General features: G+C 48.2%; 1 protein-coding gene across 3 annotated transcripts; it reads right to left on the reverse strand.

The window, feature by feature from the left end:
• Positions 1-12,258: 12,258 nt before the first annotated feature.
• Positions 12,259-18,067, reverse strand: Hexim2 (HEXIM P-TEFb complex subunit 2). 3 transcript variants are annotated; one of them, XM_046442754.2, is made up of 3 exons: positions 17,845-18,067; positions 16,205-16,314; positions 12,259-13,276 (listed from the first exon to the last, which is right to left on the reverse strand). In XM_046442754.2, exons 2-3 carry the CDS (start codon positions 16,265-16,267, stop codon positions 12,479-12,481), a joined length of 861 nt encoding a protein of 286 aa, XP_046298710.1. In that variant the 5' UTR covers positions 16,268-16,314; positions 17,845-18,067; the 3' UTR covers positions 12,259-12,478. The 3 variants fall into 3 exon arrangements, with proteins under 3 accessions (XP_046298710.1, XP_046298711.1, XP_046298707.1); XM_046442755.2 differs by lacking the exon at positions 17,845-18,067 and adding an exon at positions 17,109-17,219; XM_046442751.2 differs by lacking the exon at positions 17,845-18,067 and adding an exon at positions 17,019-17,175.
• Between the last annotated feature and the right edge of the window lie 914 nt (positions 18,068-18,981).

Genomic DNA, 18,981 nt, shown 5'->3' on the forward strand with positions numbered 1-18,981 from the left:
CCCATGTAGCTGGGATTACAGGCCTGTGCCACCACACCTGACTAATGGTTCATTCACGGGTGTTCACTATATTATTCTGAATATTCTTTACTTGTCCAATTAAGATAGTTCATAATTAAAAGAACTCAGTGTTTAAAAGTTAAGAAAGAGGGGCTAGAGTTGTGGCTCAGTGGTAAAATACTCACCTAGTACGTGCAAGGCCCTGGGTTCAATCCTCAGCACCACATATAAATAAATAAAATAAAGGTATGTGTCCAACTACAACTAAACAATATTAAAAAAAAAAAAAAAAGTAAACAGCTGGGTGAGATGGCTCATGTCTGTAATCCCAGTGACTTGGGAGACTGAGACAGGAGGATTGTGAGCCTCAGCAAATCAAAGCCAGCCTCAGTGATTTAGCAAGTCCCTAAACAACTCAGTGTCTCTAAATGAAATATAAAAAGGGCTGGGGATGTGGCTCAGTGGTTAAGTGTCCTTGGGTTCAATCTCTAGTACAAGGGGGAAAAAAGACAACAAAACAGAGAAGGGAGGAAATTGTGTTTTATTTATTTTTGTCTTTCTTTCTAACACCTACCTACCCAGTGCCTGGCATCCAACAAACATTTGGTGAATGAGAGACCACTTGATCATTGGACCAGTAAAGCACTGCAACCAGGGTTCAATGCCAGTCTTCCCAGGCCAAATCCCAAATCCAGGGTACTTGGCACCCTGCCGCAAATAGGGGGAGAAGGGATAGTGGAGGTTACAACCTGACTCCACACTCTCTGTACCTGAGCAGAATTACAGAATTACTGAATTAAAGAGCACAAAAACAGAACAAAATGAATGCATTAATAGGAACCCTGCAAATTCAGAATCGAGTGGCCCAAATTTCTATAAGTCAATACTTCCAAAATCTTTTAACAACTCTCTTTTTATCTGAAAGCTTTTAAGATTTGTCTGTACAATACACGCAGCTGGATTCTTTTGTCTCTTCTACATTATTGTACTGTCCTCTCCATTGGACAGAAGTGAGGGTTCTCTAAGCCAAGGTCTGGTCCAAACAGGTTGTGGTGCAGATTTGAATGCTGCAAGAGAATAAATGAACAGCCTTTAGAGAATTAAGTCTTTGAGAGCAGAGATGCCACTAATTGCAGATGTATTTTATCTGTTTATTAGGCCCCTGTGGGATGCAGCCTCTGAGAAAAGCACTTTTTGCAGCTCAGAACTTACCGAAGCATGTCCAGCCTTGAGGGGGCTTCTAGGAATGCAAACGAGGGGCCTGTGCAGTGTACTCAGCTCCCACCTAATGAGCACACTGAAGGGGATCTGTGGGCTTTGAGGAGTGTTTTTAAAGAGGTCTTACTTCTATGGGAGACTGATTATTTGCTTAACTCCAATCAGAGCCAATAGTTTGAAGAGTTGTGAATGATGCTACCAGTGGCAGAACCCCTGAGAAGCCCATCTGGTCATTGCATCCCTGCATCGTGGCACATCTGTCTGCATAGCCGATTTCTCTCCCTCCCTGATACGTACCAAGGCAAGATCTTAACTGGGCAACACTGATGAAGACACAGGTGCTATTGTGTCTGATTCCCCTTGAGAACACTCTCCTGCAGACTTTCTGTTCAGCCCATCTTCTTGCCACCAGCAGCCCCCACCAGGAAGGTTGAAATCAATGAAACAAACATTCATTCACTTATTTAGTCAATCTAATATTTAATAAAAGCCTGTTTGTGCTAGTCATTGAGATGACTAAAAGGTTCTCTACCCTCAGGATCTCAGTCAAGCTAACAGATCATTAGGATTTGGTCAATGATGGAGGGAAATACGAGTCAGGCCCCAGAGGAGGGTGGACTGGATGCTTATCTACCTCCATATCATAGTCCATCTGGTATGGCTATAACAAAATACCACAGGCTGGCTAAAAGGAAAAGAAATGTATTATCTTCCAGTTCTGGAGGCTGAGGAATTCCAGATCAAGAGACCCACATCTGGTGAGGGTCTGCATGCTACTGTCATCTATGTCAGAAAACAAGGCACAGGGGCAAGAGATGATACTGGGATTGAACCAGAGGAAGGGGGCAGAACTCACCCTTTTAATCAAGGATATAGTCCCTTTATAACTTTCTGCATTCAAATTTGATGGATTAGTGGATTAATTCATTCATTTTGAATGTCCATGACCTTATCACATCTTATTAGGCCCCCACCTCCCAATACTGTCACATGGGGGTTGTTTCCAACCTTTGAACTTTGGGGACACATTCAAACCATAATACTCCCCAAACTTACCCAAAGCTCCACCCCCATAGGTACCTTGCTTCCCAGCCATACCCAACACCTGCCTCCCCAGGTCATTGCTCTGGGTCTTTGTCCTACTGTGCTCTCTGTGAGTAACTCCATCTCTTCTCTGACAAATCCCTGCTCCTCCCCCAAGATCCAGCTAAAAATGATAAGCCCCACCTGGCAGGGTGCTACATGCCTATAACCCCAGTAACTCAGAAGGTTGAGGCAGGAGGATCACTAGTTTGAGGCCAGCATTGGCAACTTAGTGAGACCCTATCTCAAAATTTTAAAAAGTCTAGGAGCATGACTCAGTGGTAAAGCACCCCTGGATTCAATTTCTAGTACCAAAAGAAAAAAATAAAAAGGTAATTCCCAAATTCAGGAGGGTGGTTCATCTGGAATGATGCAGCTGGGGAAGAAAATCCTGTCAAACCATTTTTCATGTTTGAGTTCCTAAGTAGGCTCTTCGTTTTATTATTCTATGTATACCTTTCTCTTATCTGAAACATCTCACCATAACATATTTCAAAAGAGACTCCATTCAAACTCTCCCTTTACTTTGATCCCCACTTCTTGCTATGCTTTGTCTTTCTAACACCTTGACAAGACTATCCCTGACTGTCAGCCAAAAAGCAACTTTCTGTTTCTATAAATGCATGGAAGTGATTGTTATTACACTAGGGTGCCAGTTACCTCTAGGGTGGGGCTACTGGAGGAGGGTAACGCTTCAGGAACAACCACGGCAATGTTGCTTCTTATCAGGAGTGGGTTCATGGGTGTCTGTTTTATAGTCAAATAGTTTATGACAAATATTTGACCCAGGAAGGGTGGCACATGCCTATAATCCCAGCAACTCAGGAGGCTGAGGCAGGAGGATCGAAAGCTTGAAGTCTGGGCAATTTAGTGAGACCTTATCTCAAAATACAAAAATAAAAAATAAAAAGAACTGGAGATGTAGCTCAGTGTAGCACTCCACTGGGTTCAATTTCTAGGGCTTATATATGCCTACACACACACACACACACACACACGAATATTTGAATATTCAAGTAATATAGATTAATATGCATATATTTTTATATATATATATATATATATATATATATATATATATATATATATGTGTGTGTGTGTGTGTGTGTATGTGTGTGTGTTTAGCATGCATAAAGCCCAGGGTTTGATTTTGATCCCCAGCACAAGAAAGGAAGAAAGGAAAGAAAGAAGGAAGAAGGGAGAGAAGGAGAAAAAAAAGAAAGAAAAGAGATAGGCATGACCCCCTGCTAGATGTGGAAGGTACACTGAGCAATGGGACTTGACTTGCTGGTGCAAAGCAGATGGTATTAAAGGAGACCCAAGGCTGTCGAAAGTCACTGTAGTGAGCCATATTGGGGTGGTGAAGAGATGGGCACTGGAGTCAGACTGCCCAGGTTCAAGACTTGATGTGATCTTTTATTAGCCCCATGACACTGGCAACTTACTTCAACTTCTTTAACCTGCAGAATGCTTATAGGGAATAAACGATATGAAGTGTGTAAAATTTGCATTGGTTGGCATCTAATAAGTGTTAGATATTGTTATTACTAGTGTTATGATTTAATAATCATGTGACTCCCACACAAGTCATTTCAGTTCCCCAAAACTCAGCCTCCCCATCTGTGAAATAGGAATCTGACCACTGTACCCAAAGAAATTCACTTGAATGAAACCACCCTGAACCCTTCAGGGTGCTTCATAAATGAGGATTAGCATTTAAAAGCCAGGTATGGCTCACAGGTAGAACCAGCAACCAAGGAGGCTGAGGAAAGAGGCTCACAAGTTAAAGGCCACAGAGTGTAATTCAATTTCTAGTACCAAAAGAAAAAAATAAAAAGGTAATCCCCAAATTCAAGAGGGTGGTTTCAGGTTTGAGACTCTGTCTCAAAATAAATTTAAAAAAATGTTTGGGATGTAGGTCAGTGGTAGAGCATTTGCTTAGCATGTGCAAGGCCCTGGGTTTAGTCCCTGTTACAAACCCAATGCCTGGGATAACCCTAGAACAATTAAATTAGAATTTCTTTTTTCTTTTTTTTGTATCAGAGATTGACCCAGGGGTGCTCTACCAATGAGCCAGTCTCCAGCCTCTTTTTATATTTTATTTAGAGACAGAGCCTCACTAAATTGCTGAAGCTGGCTTTGAACTCACAATCCTCCTGTCTCAGCCTCCTGATCCACTGGGATTAGAGGCATGCACCACAATGCCCAGCTTAAGCACTGGAACTTTTTAAAAACTCTCCCAATTTGCTGGATGCAGTAGCACATATATGTAATTCCAGCAACTCAGGAGGCTTCAGGCAGAAAGGATGGCAAGTTCAAGGCCATCCTTTGCAATTTAGGGAAACCCTGTCTCAAAATAAAAAGGGCTGGAGCCAGGTGTAGTGGTACATGCCTGTAATCTCAGCAAATAGGGAAGCTGAGGGAGGAGGATCACAAGTTCAAAGTCAGCCTCAGTAATTCAGGGAAGCCCTAAGCAACTTAATAAGACCCTGTCTCGAAATAAAAAATAAAAAGGGCTGGGATATGGATCAGTGGTTAAGAACCCCTGGATTCAATCCCCCAGTACTGAAAATAAGAAATAAAACTTTTCCACGTGACTCTAGCAGGAAAATTTCCCAATGGGCAGTCAGATTAAGAAGTAGTGATTTATTGCCAGGTGCGGTGGCACATGTCTATAATCCCAGCAGCTCAGGAGGCTGAGGCAGGAGGATTTCGAGTTCAAAGCCAGCCTCAGCAACTTAGCGAGGCCTTATCTCTAAATAAAATATAAAAAGAGCTAGGGATGTGGCTCAGTGGTTAAGCCCCCTGGGTTCAGTCCCCGATACCAAAAAAAAAAAGTAGTAGTGATTTATTAGACATAGGAGTTCTGCAAGAGGAGGCAGCAGGGAAGAAGTCATGTAGAAAGTCTTCTAGAAGAGCCAAGTGGTGGTTGCCAGGGACTGGGGGTGGGAAGTAGGGAGTTATTGTTTAACATGTACAGAGCCTTAGTTTGAGAAGATGAAGAGTTCTGGAGATGGAGGGTGGTGATGGTTTCACAACAATGTGCATGTATTTAATGTCTGAACTGTATGCTTAAAATGATTAAGATGAGGGCTGGGGATGTGGTGCAGTGGTAGGGCACTTGCCTGGCATGCATGAGGACCTGGGTTTGATTCCCAGACCTATAAAAATAAAGATGATGATTATTAAAAATGGTTAAATGGCACAATATTATGTTATGTACATTTTATAATGAAAAGGAATACAAGAGAGTATCATAGACTTAGATTTAGAAAGATATATAATACAGCCTAAAGGAGTATTTTGCCTCTTTCCAAGATATCTATAACTGCATGTCTGTCTATCTATCTTTATATATAGATCTATAAATACATGCTTTGAGTGGAGATCTGGACAAGTACAACTTTTAAATGCATGGAAAAAATTAACAATCTAAGAATATCTAGGAATCTTCAGTAAAAGATTAATAAAAGGGAATGGAGTTATCAGATAGTAAAGCATACTATGCAGATATAACATTTTTTTATTTATTTTTTACTTTTTGGCAGTACTGGTAATAAACCCAGGGCTGCTCTACCACTAAGCCATATCTCCAACCTTTCTTTTAAATTTTATTTTGAAAGAGGGTCTCACTAAATTGCTGAGGCTGGCCTTAAATTTGTGATCCCCTTGCTTTAGTTTCCTGAGTAACTGGGATTAAAGGTATGAACCATCACACCCAGTTGATAATAACTTTTCTTTATTTATTTTGGCATTGGGGATTTAACCCAACTTTACCACTGAGTTACATCACCTGCCATTTTGTGTTTTATTTGTTATAGGATCTTACAAAGTTGCCTAAAGCTAGCTAAATTGATAAGACTGACCTCAAATTTGTGATCCTCCTGTCTCCGCCTCCTGAGCTGCTGGGATTCAGGCATGCACCACTGTGGCCAGCTATAACAACTTTTAAAATGGAATTGGTTCATCGATAAATGAGAAAGAGTGACTGGGGGTTTGGCTCACAGGTAGAACACTTGCCTACCACATGCAAGGCGCTAGGTTCCTTTCCCAGCACTGCAAAATAAACCAACAGAAAAATAAAGGAGAAAGAGAACTGACATAGAATATGAAGCGCACAGATGTGAAGGTAATTTAGGATAAAAAAGGAATTTCAAATCATGGTGAAAATAATTTTTCAATATTGTTTGGACCATAGCACAAATGCATAACCATTTGGAAATATTAAAAATATTTATTTTTTTTTTTTTTACAAAAAGTTTTCTAGAATCTGCAACCCAGGGAAGGAGGGAGGAAAGGCAGCTTGGGTGCACTGCCCAAGGGCGGTGGGAAGTCAAGGTCATTCAGAAGGGGGCCTGGGAGACCGCTGGGGGTGCTGCCTGTGGCTACAGACATAGCTAATGTGAATTACAAGTGAGGACAGTTGGGCCAGGGGCCCAGAGGAAAAAAAAAGAGACCTTTTCTCAGAGGCCCACAGGGAAAATAGCTGACTGCCACAGACAAACAAAGGAATGGAGGTCTAGCCAGAAAGGACAGTGGTGCCTGGGGCCCCAGTGATCCTTAGAGTGGGATCTGGCTGGCCAGGCAACCACAGGGCTTGGTTCCAGTCCCGACTGAAGGAGTCTGTCTGGGTCTTTCCCCTGGTGCAAAGGAGTCACTGAAGGACTGCCCGGGGGCCAGGGGATGGGGACTTAAGAAGTCACCAGGAGGAAGCTGGAAGGAGTAAGAACTAGGTATAGAAGAGGAGACCCAAGGAGAAGGCAGCTCATCCCTCTCTTTTTTGTGGAAGGCAGAGCTATGGTAGAGGCAGGCTCTGGAGGCCCAGAGGGATCTCAATTTCCTCCCACAACTTAATCTCCTTGGAAACATCCTCTTGGAGCCCTGGGGGGGGGGGTAAGGAGGGAACAGGAAAGGGGGGGGGCCACCCTGGTTGCCCTGAGGCTTGAGACAGCAGGTGCCTTGAGGGCTGGTCTGGGGTATTCCTTCTTGGATGGGATCCAGAGAGGGTCTCTGGAGCAGGTGGTCTCTGGAATGTCCGTGCTACAGGCAGCTGGGACACAGTGGCCAACTGGGGGCCAGCTGCTCAGTCTATTCCCTTGTCAGGCAAGGCCCCTCCCTTCTGTGTTTCCACAAAGGACTTTCTGTCTAGGGGCTGGGGTGGATGTTCAACCGTGGAGAAGTGGGTGAGGGACAGAGCAACATCTCCTCCTCTTTTGAAGGGGAGGGGAACCATGATTCCCATCCCTACCTGCTCAAAGGCCTCAGAGTCCAGGAAGCCCTGTCCAGCCCCACAAAAAGCTGCCACCCTAGGAAGGCCAGTAAAGGAGGCAAAGAGGAAACTCTCCTCAAAAGATAAGGGAAGGAGGGACTGAGAAGAACTCCCTAGAACCACCTTGGAATGAGCTATTCATGATTATGCAATGCCCTGAAAGTAGTAAAATTTATGGCTGCTTCCATTTGAGAGCAACTCCCACACAGTTGGCACTTAGCTAAGCCCTTAACTTGCTTTATCTCTTTGAAGACCCAAGTACAGTGGTCAAGAGCTCAGACTACAATCAGACCTAACCGGCTCCCAGGTCAGCAGTTGTGTGGCCTTGGGCAAATTTCTCAACCTCTCTGAGCTGAAGTTTCTTCATCTCCTGGGTCTGACCCCAGACCTCACAGTATGAATCACACTGTCCCCTGGGGCCACCTTCACTGCCTGGGCCTGCCAGGAGGAGCAAGGAGGGTAAAGGGGGAGAATGTTTTTCATGCCAGGCAGCATAGCCTGGGGGGTCCCAGAATCCTGGACTGGCCCGAAGCCCCTGACCTGCTTTGAACAAATGAACACAGGGAACCCTGAATCAGAGAAGAACTCAGATGAGTCACTGGTCTCAGGACTCCTGGCCCAGTGTTCTCTCCACAGTACCTCAAGGAGACCATGGTTTTCTAGTATAGGCCCCGAGTTTTTCCCTCTTGATTGGGTATATTCTGGAATACACCCAGAGTGAGTAAACTCACAGGGACAAAAAGCAGGTGGGTGGGTGCTCAGGTTGGGGAAGGGAGAGAAAGGGAAATAACTGCTTAATGCATTTGGGGTTTCCTTTTGGATTGATGTAGAACTAGGTTATCAAGTGGGGTACACACATAGCAAATGTACTAAATGCCACTGAGTTGCTCTTTTGAAGGGTAAATTTCATGGTATGAGTTTCACATCTACTTTAAAGAGATGATGACACCTGTAGCTCATACCTAAGAGGAAGGAGAAGAGGGGCTAGGGAAGGTATCTGAGGGGCTGAGGTCTGGGGTTGGGGACACTGCAGAAACAGGCAAGCTAGAGATAGGGGAAAGGTTTGAAGGGGAGGTTCCCCGCTGTAGGGAACAAAGCAGCCTTTGATCCGTGGACTGGGGGCCTCTGGGCTCTAGGGGAAGGAGAGAGAGCCCGAAGAGGGAATCTGGAAGGCCAAGGGTGTTAGCAGCCAAGCTGCTTGCTTCCTCTCTGACTGGAAGCTGCTGGAGCATGGGGGCAGGGACCTCACCCTTCCCACCGTGTTTAATTTTCAGAGCGGCATCCCAGGATACTTTTAAAAACCCTGGCACTAATGGAATGAAATTGAACACGTTAAGTTGCAGGAAGATCAGCCACCGCCCACACCAGAGAAGTGAGGTTAGCATTGGGCTGAGCCCGTGGGGCCTCCAGGCAGCAGGGAGACTTCCCAGGGCAAGGGGGCCTGCCCAGCGCCCTTGGTGGTTCAGCACTCCCAGGGGGAAGAGGCTGGGAGAGCACCATGGGCTCCTTTGTCAGACCCAGGAAGGAGAGTGGGGGCAGCTACAGGAAGTAAGGGGTGGGAAGTTCCCTCCGGAATCTATCCCCCCCAACCTCCTCCTCTCTCCCCACTTGCACAGCTCCTGCACATGCTCAGTGTGCCCATGAATTGGGCTGGCGGGGGGAGGGCACTGACTGGCACCCCCACTTAAAGGGCCAGTGCCATCCTCGCTGTTCCCAATAGGGGCAATGGTACCTGGCCACACTGTCCCCACAACTGAGTTACTTCACCTCAGATGCCCTTCCCTGCTTCCTGGCAGCTTCCTCCTGACCCATTCCACTACCTCTGTCCACTCCACCACTCTTCTTCCTTAATCCCATTGCAGGTAGGGGCTGTCCCCTGGGCATAGGAGTTTTTACCTGGGGTTGGGAAGTCCCTGATGGGGAAAAATGGGCATCCTAGATCAGCCAGGCAGTGGTGGTGGAAAGCTTTAGCAATCACTCCTGTGAAGTAATTGCTCTCTAGGCCCCTGGCCCAAGCAATCAAGAGGATCCTAGACAGTAAAGGGGCTGAGGGAAGGAAGTCAGTGAGCACTCGCTGGGCAAAGGCCTGGGGATGGGGGGGTCAAACCCACCCTCCCTAGCTGAGGGCGTGTTTATGAGGAAATGTCTGTGGTAAACTGGAGCATTGGTCATTGCAGTGGGATAGGCAGCAAGGGAAAACAGGGAGAGTCCAGAAGGGACTTGCACCTGGCCCCCACCTACAGGTGACCCGGCTGTCCCTGGGACTGAGTTCCCATGATCATCATCCACACCCTTCACCTTAAGGTTGAAGCCCTGAAGTCAGGGGACCAGATTGGGACAGGGGCTGAAGTGGACACTGTTCGCTGACTCAGTCATGTCAGCCCCCCTTGACGTCACTCACTGTAAGATTAGGCAAGGCGCGCAGCGACCAAACGGGGCAGATTTATAAAGGACGCCGAACAAGGCTTTATTTGAGATATCATAGCTAACATACTCTTTGTTTTCTCACCCTGTCCCCACCAGCCTTGTGAAAATTAACTCACCTTGGTGTTGCTCTGGCCAAGAGACCTTCAGCCATTTTGTGTTTGTGTGTGTGTAGGGGAAAGATGGCAGTCTTCCCTCTCCAGGCTCCTCAGCTCCTGGGCCAAGAAGGGCCAGACTTCTCAGCTGCCCCCTCATGGACCCAACAGACCACCCAGCTCCCCACAGAGCCCCAACACCTTCTCCCACATGAGGCCTACATTCCACCCCCACACTCCAGCAGCCCTCTGGAATCTGCTACCCTCCTAGTAGCAAACACAGCCTCCTGCAGGGTAAACGATCTTCCTCCTGCCCTCCCCCTCCCTCAGGCTCCAGGCTCTGTTCTGAGGAATGTAGCAGCTGGAGGCCTGGGGTCCCAGGCTAGCACCCTATGGTAAGGCAGGCCTCTGGTTGGCTTCTCTGGAGTCTAGAAAGCCACTTCCTCTCTGAGTCTTGGGTTTCCCATCTGCAAAATGGAGACAATCATCCTTATTGCCCTTTCTCTTTTGATACTAGAGATTGAATCTAGGGGCATTTAACCACCGAGCTACATTCCCAGCCTTTTTTTTTTTTTTTAACAATTTTTTTTTTTTTTTAGATTTTTGAGAGAGGTCTTACTAAGTTGCTGAGGCTGGCTTTGAGTTTGCCGTCCTCCTGCCTCAGTCTCCTTAATCTTTGGATTACAGGCATGTGCCACCAAGCCTGCAGTTCCCTGTTGTTCTGACACTACCTAGGGAGCAAAGGGACAGAGATGAAAGCCCTGGGCCAGGGTTCCAGGGGCAGATGCCCTAGGATGGGATTTTGCTTTCTCCTGAAACCTGTTCCTTCCTCAAATGTTTTCATCTTGCTTTGTCCTAGAAGCTAGAAGGTGCTGGCCAGGCCTGGGTGTGGCAGGGCAGAAATAAAAGTTGTCCTGGCAACATACAGGATTCGTCAACATTTCCATCCCTGGCAGTTCCCAGGCCTGAGCCCTTCTCTTGCCCAGTGTGGCTGGTTTGATGAGCACCTATAAGGGAAGCCAGGCTGGGTTGGCCTGGCCTCCACTCCTCCCAGGGATGGTGGCTGAGAAAACATGGGCTCACTGGTGAGCTCACTTCCCCCAACACCACTGAAGTTAATCTGTGTTGCGAGCCAGACACCTGGTGCCAGCCAGCAAGGACACTCAGAGGGTGATGGAACAGACAGGGTATCTGCAGGAGGGTGGGTCTCAGTGAGAGGGGAGCTGGATCATTTCAGAGCCCAGTGATGGCTGGCAAGCTGGGGGCATCCGAATTCTCTCTGCCCAGGCAAAAGGCTTGCACTTCAGAGGAAACCGACCATACATGTGATTAGACCGACAGGAGCAGGATGCACACAAAGTACCAGGGGCACCAGGTGGAACAGCTCTGCTAAGGCACTGTCCCCTCTGCCACTTTCCTTTAATTCCCAACAGGGGAATCCTTCCCTGGAGTGCTTACTTCTTTACTAATGTCTTTCCAGGAGTTAAGGAGACAAAAACATGATGACTAACCTCAGTCCAACCCCCTGCTGGGAGGAGGGGCTGTCAAGGACAAGGAGGCACAAGTACCTGGATCTTGTCTGGCCAAGTCCTCTAAACTATGGAGAAAACACAGGGAGTAAACCCTGAAGGAACTCTGGGCTTGGACCTTCTCTAAAAGCCCAGCTCCTTCTCTTCATGGCATCTGGGAGTACCAGGTTTGGGTGGAATCTGGGGGCTCCTGCCTGAGCTCCCTCTCACCTGTAAACCCTTAACACACAGAGATAGCTCCAGGACACAGGACACAGAATTCAGGCATCCTGGAGACCTTGACAGGATCCTATCTAGGGGTCCACTGTCCTCCCAGGCTTGGGGGAAAGGGGGAGGGGGCTGGAACCTCTTTGAGATGGAAGTGTTTTTTTTTTTTTTTTTTTTGGCGGGGTGGGTATCAGGGATTGAACTCAAGGGCACTTGACCACTGAGCTAAATCCCCAGCCCTGTTTTGTATGTTACTTAGAGACAGGGTCTCACTGAGTTGCTAAGGCTGGCTTTGTACTCACATTCCTCCTGTCTCAGCCTCCCCAGCCACTGGGATTACAGGCCTGCGCCAGCCACTGTGCCCTTAGCTCTTGAGATGAAAGTGTTTTGATTCTCAGAAGAGCCGTAGTGAAATAAATCCTAGCCACTCCCATTGGGTCTCAGCAAGACCATTTAATTTTTTTGTAAAAAGTAAGATGACATCAAAGAACCAATTGTGGAAATGACAAGGTGGAAGTCTGAACCTGTTTCAGCTGTTCTCAGGGGGCACAGTGATTTCAAGAGTGCTTTTCACTTGCCACCTGTCTCTTTGAGACCCAGCTGGCCTGAGTGGCTGAGAATCAGGACAAGGTCCACCTGGCTGGGGGGCACCCCTAGGTGCCTGGCTCCTCAAGGCAGCGGCTGCCCCCTTGGTTCCACATCTCCTTCTCCTGCCGAAGCCGCTGGTTCTCAGTGCGGAGCCTCTCTACCTCGGCGGCCAGCTCCTCCACCTGGCGACAGGGCTGCTGGCCCATGCGCCCCTGCAGTTGCTGCAGCCTCCGAGTCTCCTCCTCTGCCTGCGTGAGCCTCCGCTCCAGGTCCAGGTAGTCTCTTACCAGCTCCTGCTTGCTGCGGCCCTGCAGGCTCTCGGTGTGATAGCGCTCATAGGCCTCAGAGAAGTCCCTCTGCTGGAACTCGCCATGATCTTGGCCCTGCCCGTCACTGTCCCCTGCCTCACTGTCCCCACTGGAACCTGGGTGGGACGCCCCATAGGGTGGCACCTCAAGGTTCGGCTCCTCAGGGTCTCGGTCATTCATGAGAAACTGGGTGGTGTTGTAGGGCGCCACAGGCTGGCCTTTGGCAAACATCTCCTCGCGGACCCTGGAGGCCCTCTGGCTCTGCCTCTCATCACGCTGCTGCTTCTCCGCCCAGCTCAGCTCCAGGTAGGGCCTCCAGTGCCGCTTGCGCTTGGATGGCCTCCTCCGGTGCTTCTTCCGGCCCAGCACTGCCTCTACTGAGCAACCCCCTGGGCTCTGGGTTTGGGGTCCGCCACAGTTCCAGCTCAGGCCACCGGCAGGCTGGGCAAGATCTTCATCCTCTGAATGGCTCTTTTTTCGTGGTGTCAGGGACAGGGAACTGCCACAGTCATGAGACTCAGTGGGTGTTTGGGGGCTCCCTGAATCACCAGAGGTCTAAAGAGGAAGTGGGGAGGGAAGTTGGATCACAAGCAGCTTATCCTTGGCCATGGAACCCTCCCCTGACCACCCAGCCTGAAGCCCCGCACAACTCACCTGGTCATTCTATATTCCCTCACCCTTTTGCAATCATTTACCTGTCTACTGTCTGTGCCCCAACCTTCCCCAAGTAAACTCACCGGAAGAGCAGCATTTTACCTGAGTATTACCTTATCATTTCAATGCCTAGAACAATATCTGACCCAGAGTAGGAGTTCCACATATACTATCTGAATGAATGGAGAAGAAGGAGCAACCTGGGATAGAAGATGGCCCCTGAGGCACTTGCTTGATCAGAAACCCAACTTGCTTTTCCCTCTTTCCAAAAAGCATGTCTTTCAAATGGAGAAGGCTTTGTGGGAACACAACCTACGTGCTTCCACAGAGGCCCACATTCAGAAAGCCCCCCATGCTTAGCTTGATGCTATTATCCCTGTCTTGAAGTCCTTAATAACCTTTGAACAAGGGACCCCACAAATCATAAAGCCAATCCTGCTTCCAGCTCTTTGCATGGTCAACTCTTTCTCATCCTTTAGAGCTCAGTTCCAATGCTCCCTACTCAGGGAGGCCTTCCCTGTCCACCATACCAAAGGCAGCCCCTCCCCAGTGACTTTGTATCACATCATGCACTTAACATCCCACAAAGCATTTAGCATGTTATCATTTATCATTGGTCTTCTTTCCCCTGAGAATGTGTCTTGTCTATTCAGTTCAACGCTTTACCTGATGCATGAAACAGGGCAAGTGCTCAAGAAATATTTATTAAATGAGCCAGGCATGCGCCTGTAATCCCAGTGGCTTGGGAGGCTGAAGCAGGAGGATCGTGAATTCAAAGCCAGCCTCAGCAATAGTGAGGTGCTAAGCAACTCAATGAAATGCTATCTCTAAATAATATATAAAATAATAGGGCTGGGTATGTGGCTCAGTGGTTGAGTGCCCCTGAGTTCAATCCCCAGTAACCCTCCCCACAAAAAAATTTTTATTAAGTGATTAAAGCTTGGGCTGGGGATGTGGCTCAAGCGGTAGCGCGCTTGCCTGGCATGCATGCGGCCCGGGTTCGGTCCTCAGCACCATATACAAACAAAGATGTTGTGTCCGCCGAAAACAAAATTAAAAATAAAAAAATAAATGCTTAAAGCTTATAAGATAGAGGGATCCAAAAGATGTTGGGAAATGAGACTCTTTTTCTAGGGTAAATAAGATGGAGTGTGTTTATCTCAGACAGAGTTGTATCACTCTTTTGTTTTTTTTGGTCCCAGAAACTGAACCCAGGGATGCTCAATTACTGAACCAAGTCCCCAGCCCTTTTTTATTTTGAGACAGGGTCTCAATAAGTTGCTGAGGCTGGCTTTGAATTTGCTATCCTTTTGCCTTGGTCTCCTGAGCTGCTGGGATTATAGGTGTGTGTCACCATGCCTGGCTATATCACTCTTCTGTGTGAGTGGCAGAAAGAGGTCCTAACCAAAGAAAGGAAGGGTCAACTCCTTTCTGTAGTCAAGAGTTCCAGAACTTGCAAGAGGTGGAAAGGATCTGTCAAGAGAGCATATGTATGCTCAGGGCATCTGCTTATCTCTGTTGTGGTGAGCTTGGGAGTACTGAATGTGGGGGATGGGGATAAATTGCTCTAAGTTTGTGGTTTGAGGGATTTCTAATAATAAACACAACAATTGGCATCTTGTTTTATAAAACACAACATGATTCTGAGCATGGGTCCCTACAAGTGTAGGAAGTGTTTTGAGGGATGTGGTATTTGCAGCCCTGGAGAACTAGGACTGTTCATTTGTGTTGCTGAGACCCTAGGGAGAATTTCAGGGGAAATGAGGTATGTTTGAATAAGAGTGTGTATGTGTGTGTGTTGTGTTACTTCACCTACAGGGGGATCACCCATCATGAATGCCAGGCCTCAACCACCAGGGGATTGGGCCAACTAAAACAGAATTGCTACCCCACCCACAAGAGGCAAGGCCACAGAGAACTCTGAAGCAGGTTGGCTTGTTTGTTTCATAATCATTCACCTGCTCCCAGCCCTCAATAAATGTCCCCTGATAATCCTTCCCCCAACCCAAGCCAGCTCTGCCACCAAGCCCCACATGTTGCCTCCCTCCTGAAGGCTTATCCCTCTACCACCATTATCAATATCAGAGATAAGCTATGTGACCTGAGTGAGTCATTTGCCCTCTCTGAACCTTGTAGCCCTGACATACCATGAATTCCAAATTCAACAAATCCAAGAAATACTAAAAGTGGTTATGCAGGATAAGTGGGAAGCTTCTCTGACCCCCAAATCTCTGATCTACAGGAAACAGTGGGCCAGGAGAGAATGGGTACAGAAGGGAAGTGAAAAAGCATGAGCTGGGAGGGTTTGGGCTCCTGCTGCCAGCCCAGAGGGTATTCTCTGAGGGCCTGATATCAGTCTGTTTCCTCTTCCTTGGATTATAGCCTAATCCAAGGAAGAGGAAACGAAACAATCCTAACCCCTAAACTCCACTGCAAAATTTGAACCCCATACTTTTTCCTGCTGTAGACTTGGTTCTTAGCCTGGCCAAAAGGCAAATATTCAACCAAGTTATTTGTCCTTGAGATCAAGGCAAGGACCTGCAGTCAGAGGTCCTAAGTTTAAACCCTGGATCTGCTGCTTGTCGGTGGCATGATTCTGGAAAAGGTATTTCAACTCTCAGAACCTTAGCTCCTGTAAACTGGAAATAATTCCTACGTTGAAGGGCTTCTAGGAGTTCATGAGACAACACAAATTCAGCACCTAACCTATCACCCGGGGATAAGAGACTCACTTAAAAAACAGGTTTTTCAAATCTATCAACACATCTGAGACAAGAAGCTAGGATCCCAGAAGGAAGGTCCCAAGTGACTTGGAGGGTGGGCGCTTACCTTGGCCTCCTCCAGGGCTGCTGGTGACTTGGTATTACAGTTGGTCTGATTCAGAGTGGCCATCTTTTTCTTCTCCCAGTCTTTCAGCAGATGCCTTTAACTAGTCACACCTGCTTTGAACAACAACAGAAACCTAAGTCCTGAAGGAAAATTCTCAGGAAGAATCTGGCTGCCCAGGAATTGTTTGTCCAGGCAGCGGCAGCCATTTTGTAGCACCAGGCTTGCCCACCATTATTTTTAAACGAAGGCCCTAAAGCCTGCCTTCATGTCCTGGTTTTCACACCTCCAGCCAGAGTGGGGCCAAATGGGTTTAAGGGGCTATCTTTCTAGCCCTGTTCCACAAGGTCCGTGGCCAGGGCTAATGTCCCACACTGCCTTTTCATGTAAGTCACTGAGGCCTGGGTCGGCAGCTAGGAAACGTAAGACTAAATTTTGCTCTCTGCCAAAAACGAGACTGCCCGGAAGGACTGGGAACGAGGTGGGTTTGTGGCTCCAAGAAAACGGGGTGCAAGCTCTTGGAGCCCCGAGTCTCCACAGCAGTCCCGACCCCACCTCCTCCCCAGGCAGGGATCCAGAAGGCAAAGTCTCTGCAACCAAGACTGGGACCCCGGAGAGCCTGAGCTGAGGCCTTTTTGTCTACAGGGCCTGGCCTGCCTCCCTCCTTCTCCTCAGGACGGGAAAGAGAGGAAGAGGAAAAGAGAAGTCTTCGCACTACATGCAGCTGGGAGGGAAAACCCAACTGGGTTAAGGATGGATTTCTTGGAAAAGGGGAAATAATCATGGAAGGGAGGTTTTTTGCAAAGGTGGAACTGACCTATTTGCTGTCAAGAGCTATGCACACGACTACCTCTGTGTGTCTTTCTGTGCGACCGCCTGTGTGAAATTCCCAACGCCTCAGCCCTACCTCTTGCTGCAGTTGCAGCAGTTCTGACCAAGCTGCTCAGGCACTAAGGTTGAGGGGAGGGGACAGCCTTGAAGCGCAATGCCTGCTGGGGATTGTAGTTCTTCCAGACTGGAAATGCAACCCAAGGTCCTGTCACGTCAACAACCACACCCGGAACTCTAAAACCCATCTACCCTTGCGCGGGTGGCGTCCCGCGCTCTCCGCTGTCTTCTTTGATTGGTCAAATTATCTGCCAATAATTTCACTTTCTTCAACGATTAGCGGTGCGGAAGCACAACCGGATCCACTCATCCGAACTCAATTAAAGAGTTCATTGATGGCGTTAATCTTTACGGGGCAGAAAATAGATCCGGCTGAGGGGGGAGGGGCTACGTGCGCGGAGGGATCCCAGGCCCTTGAGGAAGGCGACGAGAAGCTCGGTGGCCGCCGCCGCCATTTTGGGCTGGGAGGAGGCAGCGGAGGGACTCGCTGCGCAGTGAGAGCACCCCATGGGGGGTGGTCAGGGCGCGGGGAGAGGCCGGGCCGAGTGGGCTGTCTGAAGTGGCGGCGTCGGGAGACGGCGGGGAGTGGGACCAGGGGCCGGGGAGGGTGAAGGTTGGAGTCTCTCCCGCCGAGCCCGGCCCTCAAACTGTCCCGGCAGCCCCGCAGCTTCGCCGCTCACGTAGGGCGGGATTCTTGGCTGATTATCGCGTGTTTCCCGAGACCCCAACAGGACAGAGGCTGGGGAGACGCCTACCCTTTGCTGTCCTCTCACTGGGGCGCTGGTCTCGAGACAGATTTCAGTCAATGCCTCTCCCCACCCCCACTCGGCCTGGGCATGGTGGCGGGGCCCAGCTTAGCGGGACCCCCACTTCGTCTAAGTAGGGGTGACGCCAGATTTCAGGCACTGGCGCCAAGGGGAAGGGCGGAGGTTGCCGCTCTGGTCGCCTGTGCCTCAAGTGTGGTAGTCTGCCGAAGGCTTCGAGGGCTGAGTCCGGAGCACCTTTCCGCACCCCACCCCCACCCCATACGCCAAAGCCACCCCGCCTCCCGGGCTGCGAAAAGGAACTGTCCTCTAAGTATTGTAGCAACCATCAATACCCTTGAGACACCTAGATGGGGCGGGGGACAGTGGGAAGACAACCTGCAGCCTCAGTGCTTGGGGATCTCTGAGCACTCTTGCCCTCAAGTTTTCTCCCATCCAGCCCCGGTTCTCGGAACGACCTGGCCTTACACGTCGCCAGCCACTTTTGGAAACTCCTAAAGTGTGCTGTCCCACTTCTCTTGAAAGTTTACAACAAAAGAATGAGGTTCAACCCTTTACGGGGTTGGAACACACAATAATTCAGAATCACCATGGCCCAGAATAAAAATGGAATGGCCCTTTTGAGATGCTTAAAAAACATCTGTTTACGTTTTGAAATCCGAGCTGTAACTTGTGGAGGAATGGCTGTCCTCCTAAAGGGAAAAAAGAACTAATTTCAATGTAATCTCTGTAAGACTACAAGATCTTTCCAGTTTAAAGAATTTTGTTTCACAGACTAAACAAAATGGGGGAATATTTTGCATGCCACTAATGCATTGTTAAGAGAGAATCTCCTGTAGATCTAAAAGCCACAAAAGTAGGAATGGCAGTTTTGATCTACTTAAATAGTTGGCATTTAGGAGGTGTGGGAAACCTGTTTTGAAAGAATAAACTCAACCCTAAATTATAGCTGTATCACCTTCTTAAAGACTGAAAAAGTTTGATGTGAAGTTGTATTGAATTAAACTTCTTTTTGTGTGTGTGTGGGGTGGATAGTACTGGGGACTAAACCCAGAGTTGCTCTACTGCTAAGCAACATCCCCAGCCTTTTTATATTATTTTGAGGCAGGATCTCACTAAGTTGCCAGG

The sequence above is a fragment of the Marmota monax genome, unplaced genomic scaffold, assembly GCF_021218885.2.
Source record: "Marmota monax isolate L192 unplaced genomic scaffold, Marmota_monax_Labrador192_F-V1.1 WCK01_AAM20220418_F8-fsc00205, whole genome shotgun sequence".
NCBI classification, from domain to species: Eukaryota; Metazoa; Chordata; class Mammalia; order Rodentia; family Sciuridae; genus Marmota; species Marmota monax.